Genomic DNA, 18,715 nt, shown 5'->3' on the forward strand with positions numbered 1-18,715 from the left:
AAAACCTATCATAAGAAGCTAGGTCCAAAACGGAAAATGCAGAATTTCATATCTTTTAGCAATTAATTCACAAAGTCTTTTTTTGCATGGCAAACTCATAAAAATAACTTTCAATCAACTCAAATAAGTTCAAAATACATTACAAAGCATAGTGTAAAAAGAATAAAACATATGTATATTTTGCATTTATCAGTCGTCTTTGGGAAAATGATCAAAAAACCATTGATTGCTCATCCAATAGCTAGGCCATTATCATTCCTAATTACAATTGGATTTGAAGCCTTGAAGTTTTGGAAGATTTTCAATAGTACCCACGAGATGTTGGTGCAAACTGTGTAACTTCAAAAGTTATTGCAAATTAGCGGTTTCATTGCCATTATCATCCTTAATCATTATCGGAGTTGGAACTTCAAAGTTTTAGAAAGCCTTCAATGGCTACCAAAAGAGTGTTGGTTCAATCCATACAACTTCAAGAGTTATTGTTAATCAAAGACTCTTACCAAGCTTGTGGACTTAACAGGGTAAATGTTCCCTAAATAAAAAGGTCACCTTCTCTTTTTTAGACATATTTTCATAATAATTGAAGGAATTATGTTTATCTAAGAGAGTTCTTTTAATGACTACCCAACAAACCTTCATAAAAAAAATGCAATTTCCTCTTCTCTTTAGGGTCCCAAAGTGGGATAAAAATGTATTATGGTAAATGACTAAAAATGTAAGCTTCTTGTATAATAATTTTTTTTTCAAAATAACAAATGTTTTCTACTTTTAGGTATCAAAATATTTCAAAGATAAGATGAATTTACTCTCCCTAACATATCCCCTATGTTATCACACCTTTCTTTGAGGATGGGACAGGCGTTACATTAGTAATAGGGATGGATATGCTCTACCTCTAAAATCTTCCAAAAATATGATGAATTTACACTCCCTAGTACGATAGCATATTTATTTTGAAAGTAACGAGCGGCTTCATAGTGCTATGGTATGATTTAAATTGGAAGGGATTAACATGTTCTCCCTAATATGATCACACCTAGTGCTACAGTATAATTTAACTTAGAATGAATTAATATGTTCTCTCCTAATGTGATCACATCTTTCTCCAAGGATAGGACGGACGTTGCAAGAGCAACAGGGATGGATACACTTTTCCTGTCAAATCTTTCAAAGATGAGATGAGTTTACTCTCTCAAGCGATAACACATTTACTTTGGAAGTAACGAACCTATTATATTCTTTAGGAACAATGTTTATGAGGTCTTATGTGGACCAAAATTAAAACCACGTAACACAACTCCTAACAAGAGATTTCTTAACGGTCCACAATAAATAACCCAAACTAGTAGGTAGTCATCTGCATATGGCATCTCTCCTTATTTTTAAAAAGACAAAACCCTCTTAAATCCAACTAAGGTTAGATCATTTACCACCCGTACCCAAAAATATTTTGTTAGTATGGGCGTTGGAACCGAAAATGCTTTATTCAATATAGGTGTTGGACTCAAAAACATTTTGTAAATTGTAGATGTTAGACCTAGAAACGCTTTATTAAGTGTGGGCGTTGAACCCAAATAAAAACTCTACACAAGGACTAAAACTCATGAAAATCAACAACAAAAACACATAATTATTTTATGAAAATAGCAAGAAATTCAAAAATAATTAGAAAAATCACAAAAACTACCAAAACCAAGGCCTTATTGTAAGAATTTTTTAATATCTAAAGATTCTACAGTTCACATAGCAACGCGATGGCTATTATAAAAAAATAGCCTCTAAAATGTCCTATAAAAGTTTGATCGCAATCCAATAGTCGGATCAAAAGTTATGGTCTTTTTTAACTATTATTCTGGTCAGGTGCGACCAAACCCGTTTTTGAACCTACACTTGTCCCAATGGTTCATAAAAGCATTTGTTATGTTATTTACATAATCTTTCTAGGAAAGATCTTCATCTAGTTGTAATAAGCTCACACCCAACTACATATGACTCACCTTTCTTGGGTTTCCTCTTAACAACTTAGAAATTGTCTAACTAAAGGCTCCTCCTCCATAGGTTTTTTTCTATTAGAAACATTTTCTAAGCATAGGTTTCCTCATGGTTTCCCTCTACTTACTTAGAGGTTCCTTTTTTAAAAATGGTGCACGCTCATGTACACAAGCTCTCTGGTATTTTACTTAGGGTTTTCACCCCACTTCTCATAAAAAAATCATCATACCAAGTTCTTTTATAAGTCTTTAAATATAAATATTATAAAGACTTAAGGAGTTACTAATAAACTCAAATTTATTAGCCAAATTTATTAGCCAATGGAAGGACCCTCATCCCTGCTTTTAGCCGAGGGAAAAACCCACCCCCCTTAAGCACAACCAAGGAAAAGACCCCCATTTCTTAGACATGGTTATATTTTAGATGCTACTCTTTTATATCTACTAAGTGTATAAAAGTTTTTTAGTGGCTTATCATATTTCCATAAACATTCATATATATGTCATGAATATTTTTTCTTGTTAATACATATGTCAATGATATTTCTATTAATATTAATACATATGTCAAGGATATTTTCTTTTATTAATATTTTCAAGGCAACATTATACTTCAGCCCTTCCTCTTCATAAAGAGATTTATGGGCTATAAATAAATAATAAATCCTTGAAATAAAGGATTCAAAATCTTCATTTTCTACTGCATATTTATTTCTAGAATATCTTTTCATAATATTATTATATTTTCTCTCAAAAAGTCATTAACTTAATCATTAAAGAGTCTTTAAATTCACAAAAAAGAACCTCTTTGCAGGTATTAGATACTAGTCACCTCAAAAGAAGAACAGATCAAATTTTTATAACCAAGAAATTAACCAATTATCTAAAATATAAACCTTACCCCAAATAACTTAGATTTTTTTATATCTAAAATATAAACCTTACCCCAAATAGCTTAGATTTTTTTAGATATATTTTTGAGATATAATCAATATAGATAAAAACCTCCTTGCCTGATAATGATGAAAATGAATGCTCACATAGAGAATGGGATGACCATGATTAGTATTTTCAACTCTTTCTTTGATGTTAAGGAAGAAATTGAAATGATAAAAAGAAATTCACCTTATATTTTTTATTAAAAAAAAAGAAACTTGAAGTAAAAATAATCTTTCTTTATCTATCACATTATAGAGCTAAAAGGTTCCAAATTCTAATTGCTCAGTTATCTCACTGGCTCAAAAACAGCTTGATGTGACTTTTACCTCAAAACTTTAAGCAGTAGAAGCTTGAGGGGAATTGTGGTGGAAACCATTGATAAATCAGCATTCAATTTTTGATACATCCAATTTTTTTTCCAGCTTTGTCCACTGGTTTTGGCTCCTTATCCAGACAGCAACTCTAAACACTGACAAATCGGCCTGCTCTTTTTGCTTAGGCGAACCATCATTGAATTAACATCCTTCACAATAAACACAAATCAAGAGATGCCCCCACAATGAGTTCTCATGAAATATTAACACTACTGAGAAAGTAAAAAAAACATCAACAGCCCCAGAAACAAAGCGCGAGAAGCACAGAGCAAAACAAGGTCGAAACTAAAATACCCTGATTGAATTTTATCAGAAATTAACTATCCCACTAGAGAATTAAAAAAAAAAAAAAAACCTGTTAACCATATGTACAATAACAAACCAACACTACAAAACGCTGCCAATTTCAGAAAAACAAAGAGATACCCATATCAAAATTCTAGCAAACAAAGCCAAAATCAAAGACTCATTATATACACACAATAATGTAGAAATCCTGAATGTTAGACTAAATTAAGAGAAACCCACATTGAATCTCAACAGAAAAGGCAAAAAAAGATTAAAAGTTTCAATCTTTCTTTATAGGGTATTGAAAAATATTGAAACCTTAACTGTTTTTTGTTGCGGGTTGAATATTGACAACACCAATCTGGAGGTTCTTCAGGAGTGCAAATGGTGTAAAAAACACTCAAGATGAGCAACAATGAAAGGGATATGAGTTAGAAAACAGAGAGAAGAGAGTGTACGGTTCCTGAGCTTCAGGCTCATCATTTCATATTTTTCATACCCTGACAAAGTCATTTGCAGGACATGTAGCCATGTATTGTTCCAGAGAAATAAAAAAACTGAAAGGAAACTAACTAAACACTGCGTCTATCACACATAAAACGCTGCGTTGTGACGTAATGAAACGGTTCGTTCCAATAACATGGAATTAATAAACGGTCGGTGAACTTGAATTGTTGGAACCTTGTTATTTCCAAATTTCAAACTCGTGACAATTCCTAATTCCAGAAATGTTTGTCCTTGTCCTCAAGGACAAATTGTGAAAATTGCAGAAGCCAAACTTCATCAGTGTGCACTTGCAGAATCTGCTTTATTGAAGAAGGAAACCGACCTCTTCCGCACCGATGTTCCGGGTACAAAGAGAGATCAATATCAAGGACATTGTGAAACTAGCAAGCACCATGTTGCAGATCAAGAGCCTCATCAATAATACTTTCTAAACTTGTTGGAAGAATGATAAATGAAAGAAGAAGTAAGTTCATCATTTTCTTCAGAATCTTTGACTTTGCACTCTTAGTGTCCTGATCTGTATTTTGGTACCTTGAAGGAGAGATAATCCAGGCAGAAAGTTCATGAACTCGATTCAAATTGATTCCAAAAAGCACGATTTCTTTCCTCAGAACATTCAAGGTATCATGGACATTGTTATCCATCCTCAAAAATTTGAGGAACTTCTGCTCCAATATCAAGAACGATGTCAGAGACCGAGTTGCTTTGTCCAGAAGATTGATTGTACACAACATTTGCACATTTTCTTCCCATTTTCCATCCCACACTTGCTTCTCAAGCAATTTAACTTCTGATGAGTTCAATGGTATTCTTGATTCTTTCTGCAAAAGGTTTGTGGTCATATTATAATCGAATGAGTACAGTGCCCTTGTTATGATTCTAACATATTCATTTCTTTTCATGACTCCTTTTGAGCTAACTCTCTCCACATCCTTTTGGAAGGTCAGAGGTTGAGCCATCAAGTAGCAAAGAGCAAGCAAGCTGTAGAAATTGTAATGGATGAGTTTTTCAAAAAAGCTTTTCTACTCTCCCAAAAACTAACGCGCTCTTGCATACATAACATCCAACATATGCTTGTCGATTCTCCTTGCTGTTTCAACAACCAGAATTTCAAATGCATCAGCTTCACCATATCCAAGACTCCGTCTTCTAGTTGTGGACCTGGCAGCACTCTTATCCTTTGATATTACAAATTTCCACACCATCCAGTACCCTAAACCAGCTCCTGCAAGAACAATGCTTACTAATACAAATATGTAGACTGGATTGAGAATCTCTTCACTCAGCCTAAAATTGACAGGAATTGAATTTAAGAGTGTTGAAATTTGATGCAAAACAAAAGTGTCAGCTCCAAGAACTGAAACATATATGAAAATTTCCTTCCAGTTGGCAACAATTTCATTTCTAGCAATAGTAAAACAAATCCAGCTGCTAGATACACGAGGCACCAACATTGTAAATCTTCATCAGCAGCAATTGAGAAAGATCCAGAAGTATCACTGATGAACTTTACATCAACATATCTCTCCTTATAAGGAGGCATGACAGTTCTCCACAGCCCATTCTGAACATTCCTCCAAAATTCTTTTCACACTGGTATGATCCAACGAAAGCATTTTAGTGAAAGAAAATCTGGATTTTGCTATGCAACAATCCTGGCATTACGGTAAATGGAACAAAAGTAACTCAAAATGAATTAGCATAACTACTGAGTTTCCATCTCGAGTGATCGGAAACCTTAACTCGTTCACAACAGATATGTTTAGATTCATCATGGCTAAACACATGCCCATGCAAGCCAGACGACGTGACATCCAAGGCTAGATTCTCAGGGTCAAGTACCTAGAGAGTGGATATACTTACAATCATAATAAAAACGTCCTCCAGTCAATGTTTATTCTACAACTGCAGGATAAAAGTGTTAGCAGACCTATGACTAAAACTCTCCAACTAAAAACGACGCGTTCTAAGCATGTCAGCCTCGTAATATTTATGTCAATCATGAGAAGAAGATCTGTCACCTCATATGCGTGACATCTTATGTAATAATACTTGTATTTAATATAAAATTTAATAAGTTTAATATTCTTAAAAAAAAACGATCATAATAGATTTAAAGAAATAATTGTATTCTTCAACATATGTTGTAGAATAAAACATGTTTTTTTTATTATGGTTATTTTATATGTCAAATCTATAACATGCATGATTTTTTTTTACTTCCATCTCATTATACAAACAAGTAAACATTTATTAATTATGCCCAAGTTTCTATCTACATAAGTTTACTTCAACTCAAGTTCTAGTGTAATTATTTCTAACTCATCTGATAATGGATAAAATGTCATACTATATAATGATCTGTAGCTTGGCATCATGTAATGATTATCAATAAATTATATAAAATTTAAGTGATTATCAACATAATATATAAGAATATTTGACTATGGATATTGAAATGTCTATTATTTACCACACATATGAGTTTTATCACTCAATCTAATTGTCCATATGATTTATTTGATGACACTAGGTTTAATAGAAGTGCTGACATGGAAAATCTATTGTTCAAAATCGAACAACATTGCAGTATAATCTCTTGATCATTGTCAATTCAACTTGAATTGTTAGTGATAAAATTATTCTGTGTCATATAAAATTATTTGTTTAATATTCTATTTAACCCAATAACTATTATATCAGTAAAATATTAATTGCACTAGAGTATAAACAAGCATTGCACGAACAAATTTCATGATTAAATGATTTTGATAGATTGGTTGTTATATTACCATACTAGCAACCATTATCACAAGAAAGTGCTTGTTTTTCTTTCAATTCTTACTCAGATCATTCTTGATATGTTGAGTCCAACTTACACATTCTTTTATATCACAAATCAAATTTGCACCTTGAATATTTATAACAAATCCTCATCAAATATAATTTTATATATAGGTTTTCGAGTTCATGATTGAAATTGCGAACAAAATATTGAGCACAATATCAATGGTATCTTGTAGGTTCATGCTAAATTTTTGTTACTCCATTCTTAATGCATGCATGTTTATCTGATATTATATATATTTTTGTTCTATCATCAGTAATGTATCTCTACAAGCAAAGTAAAAATAATCTCCAATTATAATTATTTCTCATCAACAATTACAGAAGCCAAAGGGAATATTTCATTATATGTATAAAAAACAATTGCAATTAATAACTTTTTATCATATTGCCCATATAAATGTGTCATCAATATTGATTAGTGGCCTACAATATTTAAAACCTTCAATACAAGGTTCAAATAACCAAAAAAACCCTTCAAAACACCATTGTACTATCATCAATATTTTTTTTGTACTTCCAATTAATAACTAGTTCAGGGCTAGATTCTTTTATTCTCAATAATACCTTTGGTAATTTTTCAAGCTCTTCATATGAACTAAATAGATGCTCAAGCACCTTTTATTTTGCAACTCATGCTTTGTTGTATGATATTTTATATTTGTAATACAATTTTATTTATTCTTAGATGTTTACAACCATTATTAAAAGATTATTCATTATTAGGATCGATACAATATTAGCAATAAAATTTTAGATAAAGATCAAGGTATATATGTGTGACCTTTTAAACTTTGTTATTTCAAATGTATTCAATCTTTTATAGTATCCCTCATATAAATACCACTTAAATTATAGTGCTTGCATATATTATAATTAAAAAAAGGTTGAGGTTAACCATTGAACTTGATATTCAACTGATTGAGTAATGTGCTACTATTTAACTCCATTAATTATATTATTTTTAATATTGAAAATTTGACCACCCTTTAAATTAAAGTTTTCTAGCAAATATCTATGACTAAATGTCTAATAATGAGAAATAACAAATATAGACTTAGAGACATCTTCAAATTCAAAAACATGAGATATTATTTTATTATCAACATCATCATTAATATCAACATCTACTATCATATTCAGGTATAACATCTCATCATCTTTATTAGTATTAGGCTCAAAATAGTCATATCTATGTTGATCAACAAATAAATTGTCAAATATAGTATTATCACTTCTTTGGAGCAAACCATTTGACAATAAATAGTTATTCCCTTTACTAATTGACATATTCAACCAGAAATTAGAATACACAAAGGATTATTCCCTTTACTAAATGACATATTCAACCTGAAGTTAGAAGAATGCACAAACGATATAGTCATCTACTCACATATAATACTATCATGTTCAGTCCATTTTGGATGAAAGAATTTATTATTGTCTTAAAACTATAATCGTATATATACGATACAGGATAATATTAGTGTTTCCTAACTTGACACCTCAAGACTATATCAACTGAAATATCATTATAATTTCACTTAAGTCTATGATATATTGTTTTTTTTCAGTTCTGCATATGACATGCCTAAATTACCCTTTAATAGCACATTGCTTCCACCATTGTAGGTGATACTATTGTTCACATTAGGACAATAGTATCACCATAATGACATAACATAAAGATATTGTTAGATAATTTGTTAAAAAAAGAAACAAATTCAATTCCAGTTAATTGAACATAATTTTAACTAAATTGCATTAAATCAACCCTAATTATCCAAATTCAAATAAATTTTTAAATTTAAAGCAACATATATCACTAAAATTAACATAATCTATGAAATCAAACCTAATTGATGTTTCCTTGCTCAATTGTATAAATTCAAATTCAAATTCAAATTCATAGAAAATTCAAACAATTTGAATAAAATACTATATTCAACAACTTATCAACAATTCAACTCAACATATAATTCATCAAAATTCTACCTCACTCATGTTTTATTGTATAAAATCATCAATCATTATTGATAGCAGTTCTTAGTTGATTCCAACCAATTCATATCAATCTCTAATTCAACAACTTATAAAAAATTCAACACAATATATAATTCATTGAAATTTTTAATTCAAGATTAATGTTATTTTCATATTCAACTACATCAATCTTAATTAATGACATTTATAACTAATTTACTATTAATTCAACCATTTCTAAATTCAATCTAAACCCTAAATAATGATTTCATTTCAACTAAATTAAAGACAAATTAAATTTAAAACTTATATAATTAATAACAATGTACTATATTTACCTTACTTATAAAACTAGTTGTGGGGCATCGGTTGCAACAATGATAGTTTTTAGATTTTTTGTATAAAAAAACTTCCTTAGAAGCTTATAGACTAAGATAGGTTTGGGTTTTTGGTATTCTAAAAGAAAAAAAAATGATTCATGGGTTTTTCAAAAAGAGGAATTGTTGGTATTATTTTTAGAGAGAGAGAGAGATGGTTGATGTGTGTTAGTGTTCTTCAAGTTGGATAAAGATTTAAGTTTATGATATATTATGCTTTAATTTTAAATTATTGTTATTTTAAAGCATGATTATCGCACTTGATTTCAAAATAACAACTTTCATTAAAAATCATCTTTCTAGAATCCGACAAGCTCAGACTGTTATGTCACTAAGAACATTTCAAACCATTTTTTTTTCCGTTCAAATTTTTATTAAACTGTGCTATTGTTTTTCTAAGAAATAAAATCCCTTCGTGTCCTGAATCCAAATCTTAAAAAAAAAAATGATCAGTTTCGTGGTTACCACTATAAATCTATGAACATAGATGGCCGACATAGGCCCATGAAATAATCCTGCCTTGTAATTGAAGTTGAATCTTGTTGTTGGGTTTTTTGGGTTCTAGGCCTGGGCTTAGCACGGTTTGAGTTTCTATAAAAGCTCTTTGCATGAACATTAACTGGCTCCTAAATCCTGTCGATGGATCAATTTCCTAAACTTAGTGCTTGCATCCATTATTTGCAATTCATTCTGAAATTAAAAATATTTTTAAAGAGTTGTGAAAAAATTACTTTATAATTAAAAAAAATTATTATTTTTAAATTTTCTTAATGTTTTAAAATCAAAAATAAATTTTAAAAATAAAAAAATATTTTAATATACTTACAAGCAAAAATTACTTTAAAAAACAATATTCAATACGCTTTCAAACACTTTTCAAATAAGTTTTTATTTCAAAGTCTTTTATATATATATATATATTATTTTTTAGCTATTTAAATTAAAAAAAATCAATAAAGTGATTAACCAGCTCAGTAATATTTTAATAATTAACTGCTTGAATTTATGGCTGCTTGTTTTCTAAAAAATTATTTTTAAAAAATTATTTTTTAAATTTTTTTATATTTGTTTATCATTAGAAAAGTTGATCTATAAAAAACACTTTCCAATCAAATAAAAATTTGGCTTGATTTTCAAAAAAGTAATTTCCTGAAAAATTTAAACAGAAAACACTTTCCGGAAGTTGTAAAAAATTTAAAAATATCATATTATTTGTTAATTATATCAAATTTGATCCTCAGAATTTTGATTGTTATATATATTTTATTTTGAATATTTATTTTTTAAATTTACCTCTTAAAATTGAATTTTTATATTAAATATAGTCCTTATTTTTATAATTGTTATTTTTTTTTTCTTATCATTTTTTTATTGAAATTTTTTATCTATCAAATTTGGTCTTCATTCTTTTGATTGTTATTTATTTTATTTGAAATAATTTATGAAATATTAATTATTATTATTTTAATTTCTTTATCTTTTATTTTTTTTATTTTTTAGATTTGATCTCTATTAATTTGATTATTATTTATTTTATTTGAGATAATTTATGAAATTATATTTTTTTACAATTTCATTCTTATTCAACTTTTTAATTTGTAAGATTTGTTTCTTATTATTTTAATAAATTTGAAAAAATAGAACATTAATAAGTTATTTTTCGGCTCATTTTTCATGACATAATCAAATACTGGAAAATATTTTTCAATTTATTTTTTATTACACTACCAAACATCAAAAAATAATTTACTTTCCTATAATTTATTTTCTAAAAAGAAACTACTTTCCAGCAAGCAAACAAAGAGTGTTGTTTTAATGGTAAAGTGTTGAAAAAACCAAATTTTATTTTATTGTTTTAAAAATGAGAAATTTTTAAATAATATTTTAAATCTCTCATCTATACAAGTTTTAAATAAATCATTCATACTTGATAAAAAAAAAATATTGTTTTATAGATTCTCTTATTAAATAATAATAATAATTTCGGGAGAATTTTTTATTTACTAACAAGAGTATGCTTGCACAATCCCATCATACCCAATTTTAATTTTTTTTCTATACTTGATTGAAATGTGAGTTTTCTTCTATAGCTCGAGGGCATCATAAATTTAGTAGTCAAACCTAATTCTTCGAAGTTCAATGAGCCATGAGGTGGACTTGACCCGCCAGATTCAAAAATCTGTCACGGTAAGATCATGCGGTCACTAACCGATTCGAACCATCCTTGGAATAGGAAACAGAAACATGAAAACGCAAGCCAGCCATGACAAATACCTTAAAAAAGCAACCTTTAAAAACACCATTCTCCGAATTTTGCTCCTTGACCCTCTTTTAACGTTTCATTGCTCTCTATATCTTTGGCATCGGCGAGTACCTTCATTTTCAGCTGCCGGGTTCCTCCTCCTTCGAAACCGAAGAGGAGTATCTGCCCTTAAGATTGGCTCATAAAAAAGGGAAAAACATCTGCGCGCTCTTCCTTCTTTTTTTCTTTTTTTTTTTGGAGTTTTGGTTCTTTAAGAGAGGTGAAGATGGCGGTAAAATGCCATGTTTTTTTTATTGCGTCACTTCTTTCCTTGCTGCTTACGTCGGTCATTGCTCATGGAGATAAAAAAAAAGGTGTGACTTACGATGGGAGGTCCTTGATCATCAATGGCAAAAGAGAGCTTCTCTTCTCTGGCTCCATTCACTATCCTCGCAGTACTCCTGAAGTAAGAATACTTTTCTTTGCTACTAAGCTTATTCGACATCTTTTTCTTCTATTTTTTTCCTTGTAAAAGGAAAAGTAGGACTAACTAATTGTACTTGTGTTGAATTCGGGTTTAGATGTGGCCAGAACTAATCCAGAAGGCTAAGCGTGGAGGTCTGAATGTAATCCAAACTTATGTCTTTTGGAATATTCACGAGCCTGAGCAGGGCAAGGTAAAAGATCAGTTTTGTGATCGATATCTTGGACCGAATGTTCCTCTGTCTACAATTAGCAATGATTTAGCTAATCTTGATTCATTTTTTTCGTTGTAGTTTAATTTTGAAGGACCATATGACTTGGTGAAGTTCATCAAGACCATTGGGGAGAATGGTATGTCTGCAACCATCAGGCTTGGACCATTCATCCAGGCTGAATGGAACCATGGGTATGAGTAAACTCCTTGTTTTCTTCTTCTGATCATTGCATATTTTATTTTGCTACATACACCATTATATGTGTATCTATCTTACGCCCTGTTTTCAATGTGATCTCTTAGAGGGCTTCCATATTGGTTGAGAGAGATTCCAGACATTATATTCCGTTCAGACAACGCACCCTTCAAGGTAATAGCATCACCCACTTTGTATAAAAAAGAAGTTTTGTGAAATAATTAAGCACAGCATTTGACAAGAGGTTTCAAAATTTGCAGCTTCATATGGAGAGATTCGTTACAATGATCATCAACAAGATGAAAGAAGAGAAATTGTTTGCATCACAAGGAGGTCCCATCATCTTGGCTCAGGTTTATTTCCACTCTAATAATCCCAGCTCGCATATCTTTCATTTCTTTACCATTGAACATCTCATCCATTTATTTTTCTTTTTCTTATATTTTAATGCAGATTGAAAATGAGTACAACACTGTCCAACTTGCATATAGAAACTTGGGAGTTAGCTATGTTCAGTGGGCAGGAAATATGGCTCTGGGGCTGAAAACAGGAGTCCCATGGGTCATGTGCAAGCAGAAGGATGCTCCTGGTCCAGTGGTAAGCTAACAAGTTTTCATGAATCAACTTTTGTAATCTAAGAGGACTGATCTGCACATTACAATGAAATATTCATGCTTTATTGTGCAGATCAATACGTGCAATGGAAGGCACTGCGGAGATACCTTCACAGGCCCCAATAGTCCTGACAAACCATCTCTATGGACTGAGAACTGGACTGCTCAGTGAGTATAGATCTTGATGATTAGCGCTGAGCCATTCACATGCATTAATAGGATATGCAAAACAACATTTAAAGCCTAAATAAGAGAAAGGAAAGAATTGAAAGAACAAGATAGAACAGCAAATGAAGCAATGATGCTAACAGCATTCCAATAAATGTTATGTGGTAACAGGTTTAGAGTTTTTGGAGATCCCCCATCTCAAAGATCAGCAGAAGATACTGCATTTTCAGTTGCTCGTTGGTTTTCAAAGAATGGTAGTCTGGTCAACTACTACATGGTAAGGAGAAAGCTGAAATCTCTGAGATTCTTCCATAAGAGAATTTCTTTTGCTCTGTGAAACATTTTAGTCACTGTGTGTTTGCAGTACCATGGTGGGACAAACTTTGATAGAACTGCTGCCTCATTTGTAACAACCCGCTACTATGATGAAGCTCCTCTTGATGAATATGGTAAGGTTTAACATCTTAATCTATGATGCTGTCAGAAGCAAAGATCCTTCAAAGAACTCATTGGCCTTTTGTTTCCACTTCTTGCAGGTTTGCAGAGGGAACCAAAATGGGGTCACCTCAAGGACCTGCATAGGGCTCTAAATCTATGCAAGAAGGCTCTTCTATGGGGAACCCCTAATGTTCAAAGGTTATCTGCTGATGTAGAGGTAAGCAACTAAGCATCTACGAGAGATTTGACCTCCATTCCAGAGTTCTCCTTGCAAGCACTTCAGAAAAAGATGGTCCAGATCCAAAGTAAATATGGTTTGCTTAAGCTGTCTTACTTTACAGGCTCGGTTCTTTCAGCAACCTGGAACCAACGATTGCGCCGCTTTCTTGGCCAACAACAACACGAAAGATCCAGAAACTGTTACATTCAGGGGTAAGAAGTATTACCTTCCAGCCAGATCCATCAGCATCCTCCCAGATTGCAAGACTGTCGTTTATAATACCATGACGGTAATTCATGATCTCTTTGTCTCCGTTGATAACTGCTTAGAGTTTCGAACTAAGTTACTTCTGAAACAGATGGATTGCTGCACAGCCGCTAAGTGATCCCTTCTTTTTCTTTCGTGCAAAACAGGTTGTGTCACAACATAATTCAAGAAACTTTGTGAAATCAAGAAAAACAGACGGAAAACTTGAATGGAAGATGTTTTCAGAAACCATTCCATCTAACCTTCTAGTAGATTCCAGGATCCCAAGAGAACTTTATAACTTAACTAAAGATAGAACTGACTACGCTTGGTTCACCACGACGTGAGTATATAAGCTCATTTTTAGTCTATCCATCATGAAATTGATGAATCCTAGCAGGTGTTACCTAGTGCTTCCACTGAAACCAAAATCTGACACGTCTCTGTAAATTCCCGTCCCAGCATAAATGTGGATCGTAATGACCTGTCAGCTCGAAAAGATATCAATCCAGTTTTAAGAGTTGCAAGTCTTGGCCATGCAATGGTTGCTTTCATAAATGGGGAATTTATAGGTAGTTACAACTTACACATTCTTATTATCATAGCTTTGGAACAAGTTTAGTAACAGGATTTTATTAGGTAACTGTGCAAAATATTTTCAGGTTCTGCACATGGGAGCCAAATTGAGAAGAGCTTTGTCCTCCAGCATTCTGCGAAGTTGAAGCCTGGGATTAATTTTGTTACACTCTTGGGCTCTCTCGTTGGACTCCCAGTAAGTAGTTATCATACGTCATAACTAACAGATCTTCAGAATTTGGGAATGAATTTTGGACGTGAAACTTATGCAAGCTCTTCTTTGTCAATGAAGGATAGCGGAGCCTACATGGAGCATAGGTACGCTGGACCTCGCGGTGTCTCAATCCTAGGTTTGAACACTGGAACACTTGATCTGTCATCCAATGGTTGGGGACATCAGGTATGGATGAGCCTTGTATTCATCAAAGAATAACACTTCAAGAATAACACTTCAATGAATCGTGTGATCCTAATCTGTAGGTTGCCCTGTCGGGAGAGACAGCTAAAGTGTTCACGAAGGAAGGGGGGAGCAAGGTAACATGGACCAAAGTCAATAAGGACGGACCTCCTGTTACTTGGTACAAGGTAACGCTGGGATAGCATTTTCCCTAGCCACCAATCTTTAAATTTCTCAGTGAGGTATCACCTGGCAACAAACTTGTTTAATTCTTGGTATTCATTTAGGCATCATATTTTCTTGTTGCAGACTCGCTTTGATGCTCCTGAAGGAAAATCCCCTGTTGCTGTTCGGATGACCGGTATGAAGAAGGGTACGATTTGGATCAATGGCAAGAGCATCGGTCGTTACTGGATGAATTACATCTCCCCTCTTGGAGAGCCTACTCAATCAGAGTAAGTAAAGCAATATTTCTTAGTCACGCACAGAAAATTTTCTTTAAGTACGAAGCAAATAAAGAGATTGACTAAAATTTCTTGCTTGTAAAATCAGATATCACATCCCAAGATATTCCTTAAAACCAACAAACAACCTTATGGTTATATTGGAGGAGGAGGAAGCAAGCCCTGAGAAGATTGAGATCCTAACTGTCAATAGAGATACAATCTGTAGCTACGTGACTGAACATCATCCACCAAATGTGAGATCCTGGGAAAGGAAGAATAGTAAATTCACACCTGTTGCGGATGATGCAAAACCAGCAGCTCGCTTAAAGTGTCCAAACAAGAAGAAGATTGTTACCGTGCAGTTTGCAAGCTTTGGTGATCCTTCGGGTACCTGTGGAAACTTTGCTGTTGGAACTTGTGATTCACCTATTTCCAAGCAAGTTGTTGAGCAGGTAATTCTCTTCTCTTCTTTCCCCTTGCATAATTTATTGTTTCCTTTTTCTTTTTCTTCTGCCAGCCAGGGCTATTGCTGCCTGCCAAGAGACTAATGAGATTTCTGCTTGAATTTGAGCAGCATTGCTTGGGAAAAACTATCTGTGATATTCCAATGGACAAAGGGCTTTTTAACGGAAAGAAAGACAACTGTCCAAATTTGACCAAGAATCTGGCCGTTCAAGTGAAGTGCAGCAACAAGGGTCCCAAGCGTTCTGCAAACCAGGCTTAAACATCATAAGCCTAGAACAATTTTATTGTGGTTTCAATGACATGTAATCTTGAACATCTTCTTTCTTAAAAATTCTAGCTTTCTTTCCATCTGAATAAATTTCCCTTTCATATGTTAGATTATGAGCTCCAACATAAATTTGAATCTTCTTGATGAGTTTAAAAAATCTTCAATAGCTGCAGAAAAGCAGAAGGCTATGCCATTTGGAAATAAAAAATATCAAACATAATCCTTTTCCATCAGAAACCAATGGCATATGATTGAACCTTATAATGTCGGAAGCACACTTGGTGCATGCATTGAGGGCATAGGGATGTTCTTGAACAAAATACGTTGCCTCCTACTCCGGAAATGATTGGCAAGATTTTGATTTTAGTCCATGCAGCAGATTAATACACTGCCAGTAATTATTTGGGGTTAGCATCATCAAGTCATTGCACCAAAAAATAAAATTATTTGCATATAACTCATTAAATTTCGCCAGCGTTGTCATTAGTGAACAATGATAAGGACTAACAGAAAATGAGCATCTTAACTTCAATACATTTCTGCTTAAGATTCCAAAAGGCATCCAAAATTAAACCTACAGAAATTCAAAGATTTACCGCGGAGAATAAATTTGGATTTACACATAGAATTGTATGTATGTCCAATTTATTAATCATTTCTCAGTTGACATTTTGCTTTCACAAATAGTGGGTTGTTTTTTGTTTAAATAAAGTTCTATTTTCACTACCAGAAGGTTTACACACACAGTTATGGATGCAGAACAGAGATGCTTTGTAAATCTAGATGCGAAGCCAGATCATCTTTCACAGCTCTCTCCTGCGTAGAAAGATCGTCTGTATGTATGTTTGGGGTGGAAATTATCTAATACGAAGAAAACTTGCATTGAAGCCAATTTCATATTCCTTGTTTTCTTTTGGCATCTCATCATGTTCCATGAATTTCTTCGTCCTTGCCCCGTCTATAAATACATGTTAAAGCAGGTTTATTTCTTGCATAGAAAATCGAAAACCCTTACTCGTTCATAGCAACAGATTAGACGAAAAGGGAAAACTATGGAGAAGACTTATTCCAAGATGGCATTTGTTGCGTTGCCTTTGCTCGTAGCATGGTTAGTCTCTCTATCTCTCTTATAATACAGCACCAGTCCTTGTTTGATGCAAGGAAACGACTGGTAATTAATTGCGTGTTTATTTGCTTAGAAAATTATTTTTAAAAAATTATTTTTTATATTTTTTATATTTGTTTTTTATTAGAAAAATTTATTAATAAAATAATTTTTTTAATCAAAGAAAGATTTAGTTTGATTTTCAAAAAATATTTCTTTTTATTTTGGATGGAAAACACTTTCTAAAAGTTGTGAAAAAATTAGAAATATTATATTATTTGCTGATTATATCAAATTTGGTCCTCAAACTTTTCATTAATATATATTTTGTTTGAATGTTTTTTATTTTAATTTCATTCTTTAAAATTTAATTTAATTTGTTTTTTATATTAACTTTGATTCTTATTTTTATGATTTTTATTTGCTTTTCTCTTATTATTTTTTTAATTAAAATTTTTTATCTATTAAATTTGGTCCTCATTCTTTTGATTGTTATTTATTTTATTTGAAATAATTTATAAAATTATAATTATTTTTATTTTTATTTTATCATCTTTTAATTTTTTTTATCTGTTAAATTTGATGTTCATTGTTTTGATTATTATTTATTTTATTTAAGATAATTTATAAAATTAAATTTTTTTTTAATTTCATTCTCATTCAACTTTTAAATTTATAAGATTTATTCTTTATTATTTTAATAAACTTAAAAAAAAACATTAATAAACTATTTTTTAGCTTATTTTTTATAATATAACTAAATACTGGAAATTATTTTTAATTTATTTTTTATGTTACTATCAAACATCAAAAAATAATTTATTTTTAAAAATTTTACTTTTAAAAAAACTATTTTCTAAAACAAATCTATTTTCCCACGAATAAACAGAACTAAATGAAATTTGTATTTTGCAGGTGATTCCCAAGTGTGATAAAAGCAGCAAGTGGACTCCATGCGAAAAAACGGAGGACTGCGGTTCAGACGTCGTTAGATGCACTCCAGAAGCTCCTGTCGAATGTCTCAACAATACATGCCAACGCATCCAAAGCTACAATTGGTCACCTGCTGCCTGGGGTCCTCCTTGTATAGCTAGCCAGCCAGCCAATAAGGCTTTTCAAACCTAGACCAAATATGTAGAGCAAAACCTATTTATTTATCAACATTGAAAACACCATAAAATAAATATATAATTTTTTCTGCATATCTACAATAAACTTCGGTTACCATATAAAAGGCAATGGCGTTGTTGAAAACGCGACCACTCATTCTTGGTGTCCCAATCCCCCAAAGCTACAGATCCCATCAACCCTTTCCTTCTACAATCAACTTT

At 31.8% G+C, this 18,715-nt stretch overlaps 1 protein-coding gene across 1 annotated transcript; it reads left to right on the plus strand.

Moving 5' to 3' along the window:
• The first annotated feature begins 11,475 nt into the window (after nt 1-11,475).
• On the plus strand, nt 11,476-16,387 carry LOC105141224 (beta-galactosidase 13-like). Its single transcript, XM_011048391.1, has 19 exons — nt 11,476-12,014; nt 12,130-12,225; nt 12,325-12,437; nt 12,549-12,615; nt 12,702-12,794; nt 12,895-13,038; nt 13,129-13,223; nt 13,395-13,500; nt 13,588-13,672; nt 13,760-13,878; nt 14,003-14,170; nt 14,295-14,470; nt 14,590-14,699; nt 14,790-14,899; nt 14,996-15,103; nt 15,184-15,288; nt 15,410-15,555; nt 15,653-15,998; nt 16,121-16,387. The coding sequence occupies exons 1-19, from the start codon at nt 11,835-11,837 to the stop codon at nt 16,268-16,270; spliced, it is 2,517 nt and encodes an 838-aa protein (XP_011046693.1). The 5' UTR covers nt 11,476-11,834; the 3' UTR covers nt 16,271-16,387.
• The last annotated feature ends 2,328 nt before the right edge of the window (nt 16,388-18,715 follow it).

This window comes from Populus euphratica, unplaced genomic scaffold (assembly GCF_000495115.2).
Source record: "Populus euphratica unplaced genomic scaffold, PopEup_1.0 scaffold115.1, whole genome shotgun sequence".
Classification (NCBI taxonomy): domain Eukaryota; kingdom Viridiplantae; phylum Streptophyta; class Magnoliopsida; order Malpighiales; family Salicaceae; genus Populus; species Populus euphratica.

What these genes read in the sequence shown, in the direction of transcription:
- LOC105141224 (XM_011048391.1), top strand. Translation starts at nt 11,835, where the DNA reads ATGGCGGTAAAATGCCATGTTTTTTTTATTGCGTCACTTCTTTCCTTG. An exon ending in AGCTCCTCTTGATGAATATG is followed by an intron (nt 13,673 to 13,759) that starts GTAAGGTTTAAC and finishes CACTTCTTGCAG; the next exon opens with GTTTGCAGAGGGAACCAAAA. An exon ending in GCTCTCTCGTTGGACTCCCA is followed by an intron (nt 14,900 to 14,995) that starts GTAAGTAGTTAT and finishes TTGTCAATGAAG; the next exon opens with GATAGCGGAGCCTACATGGA.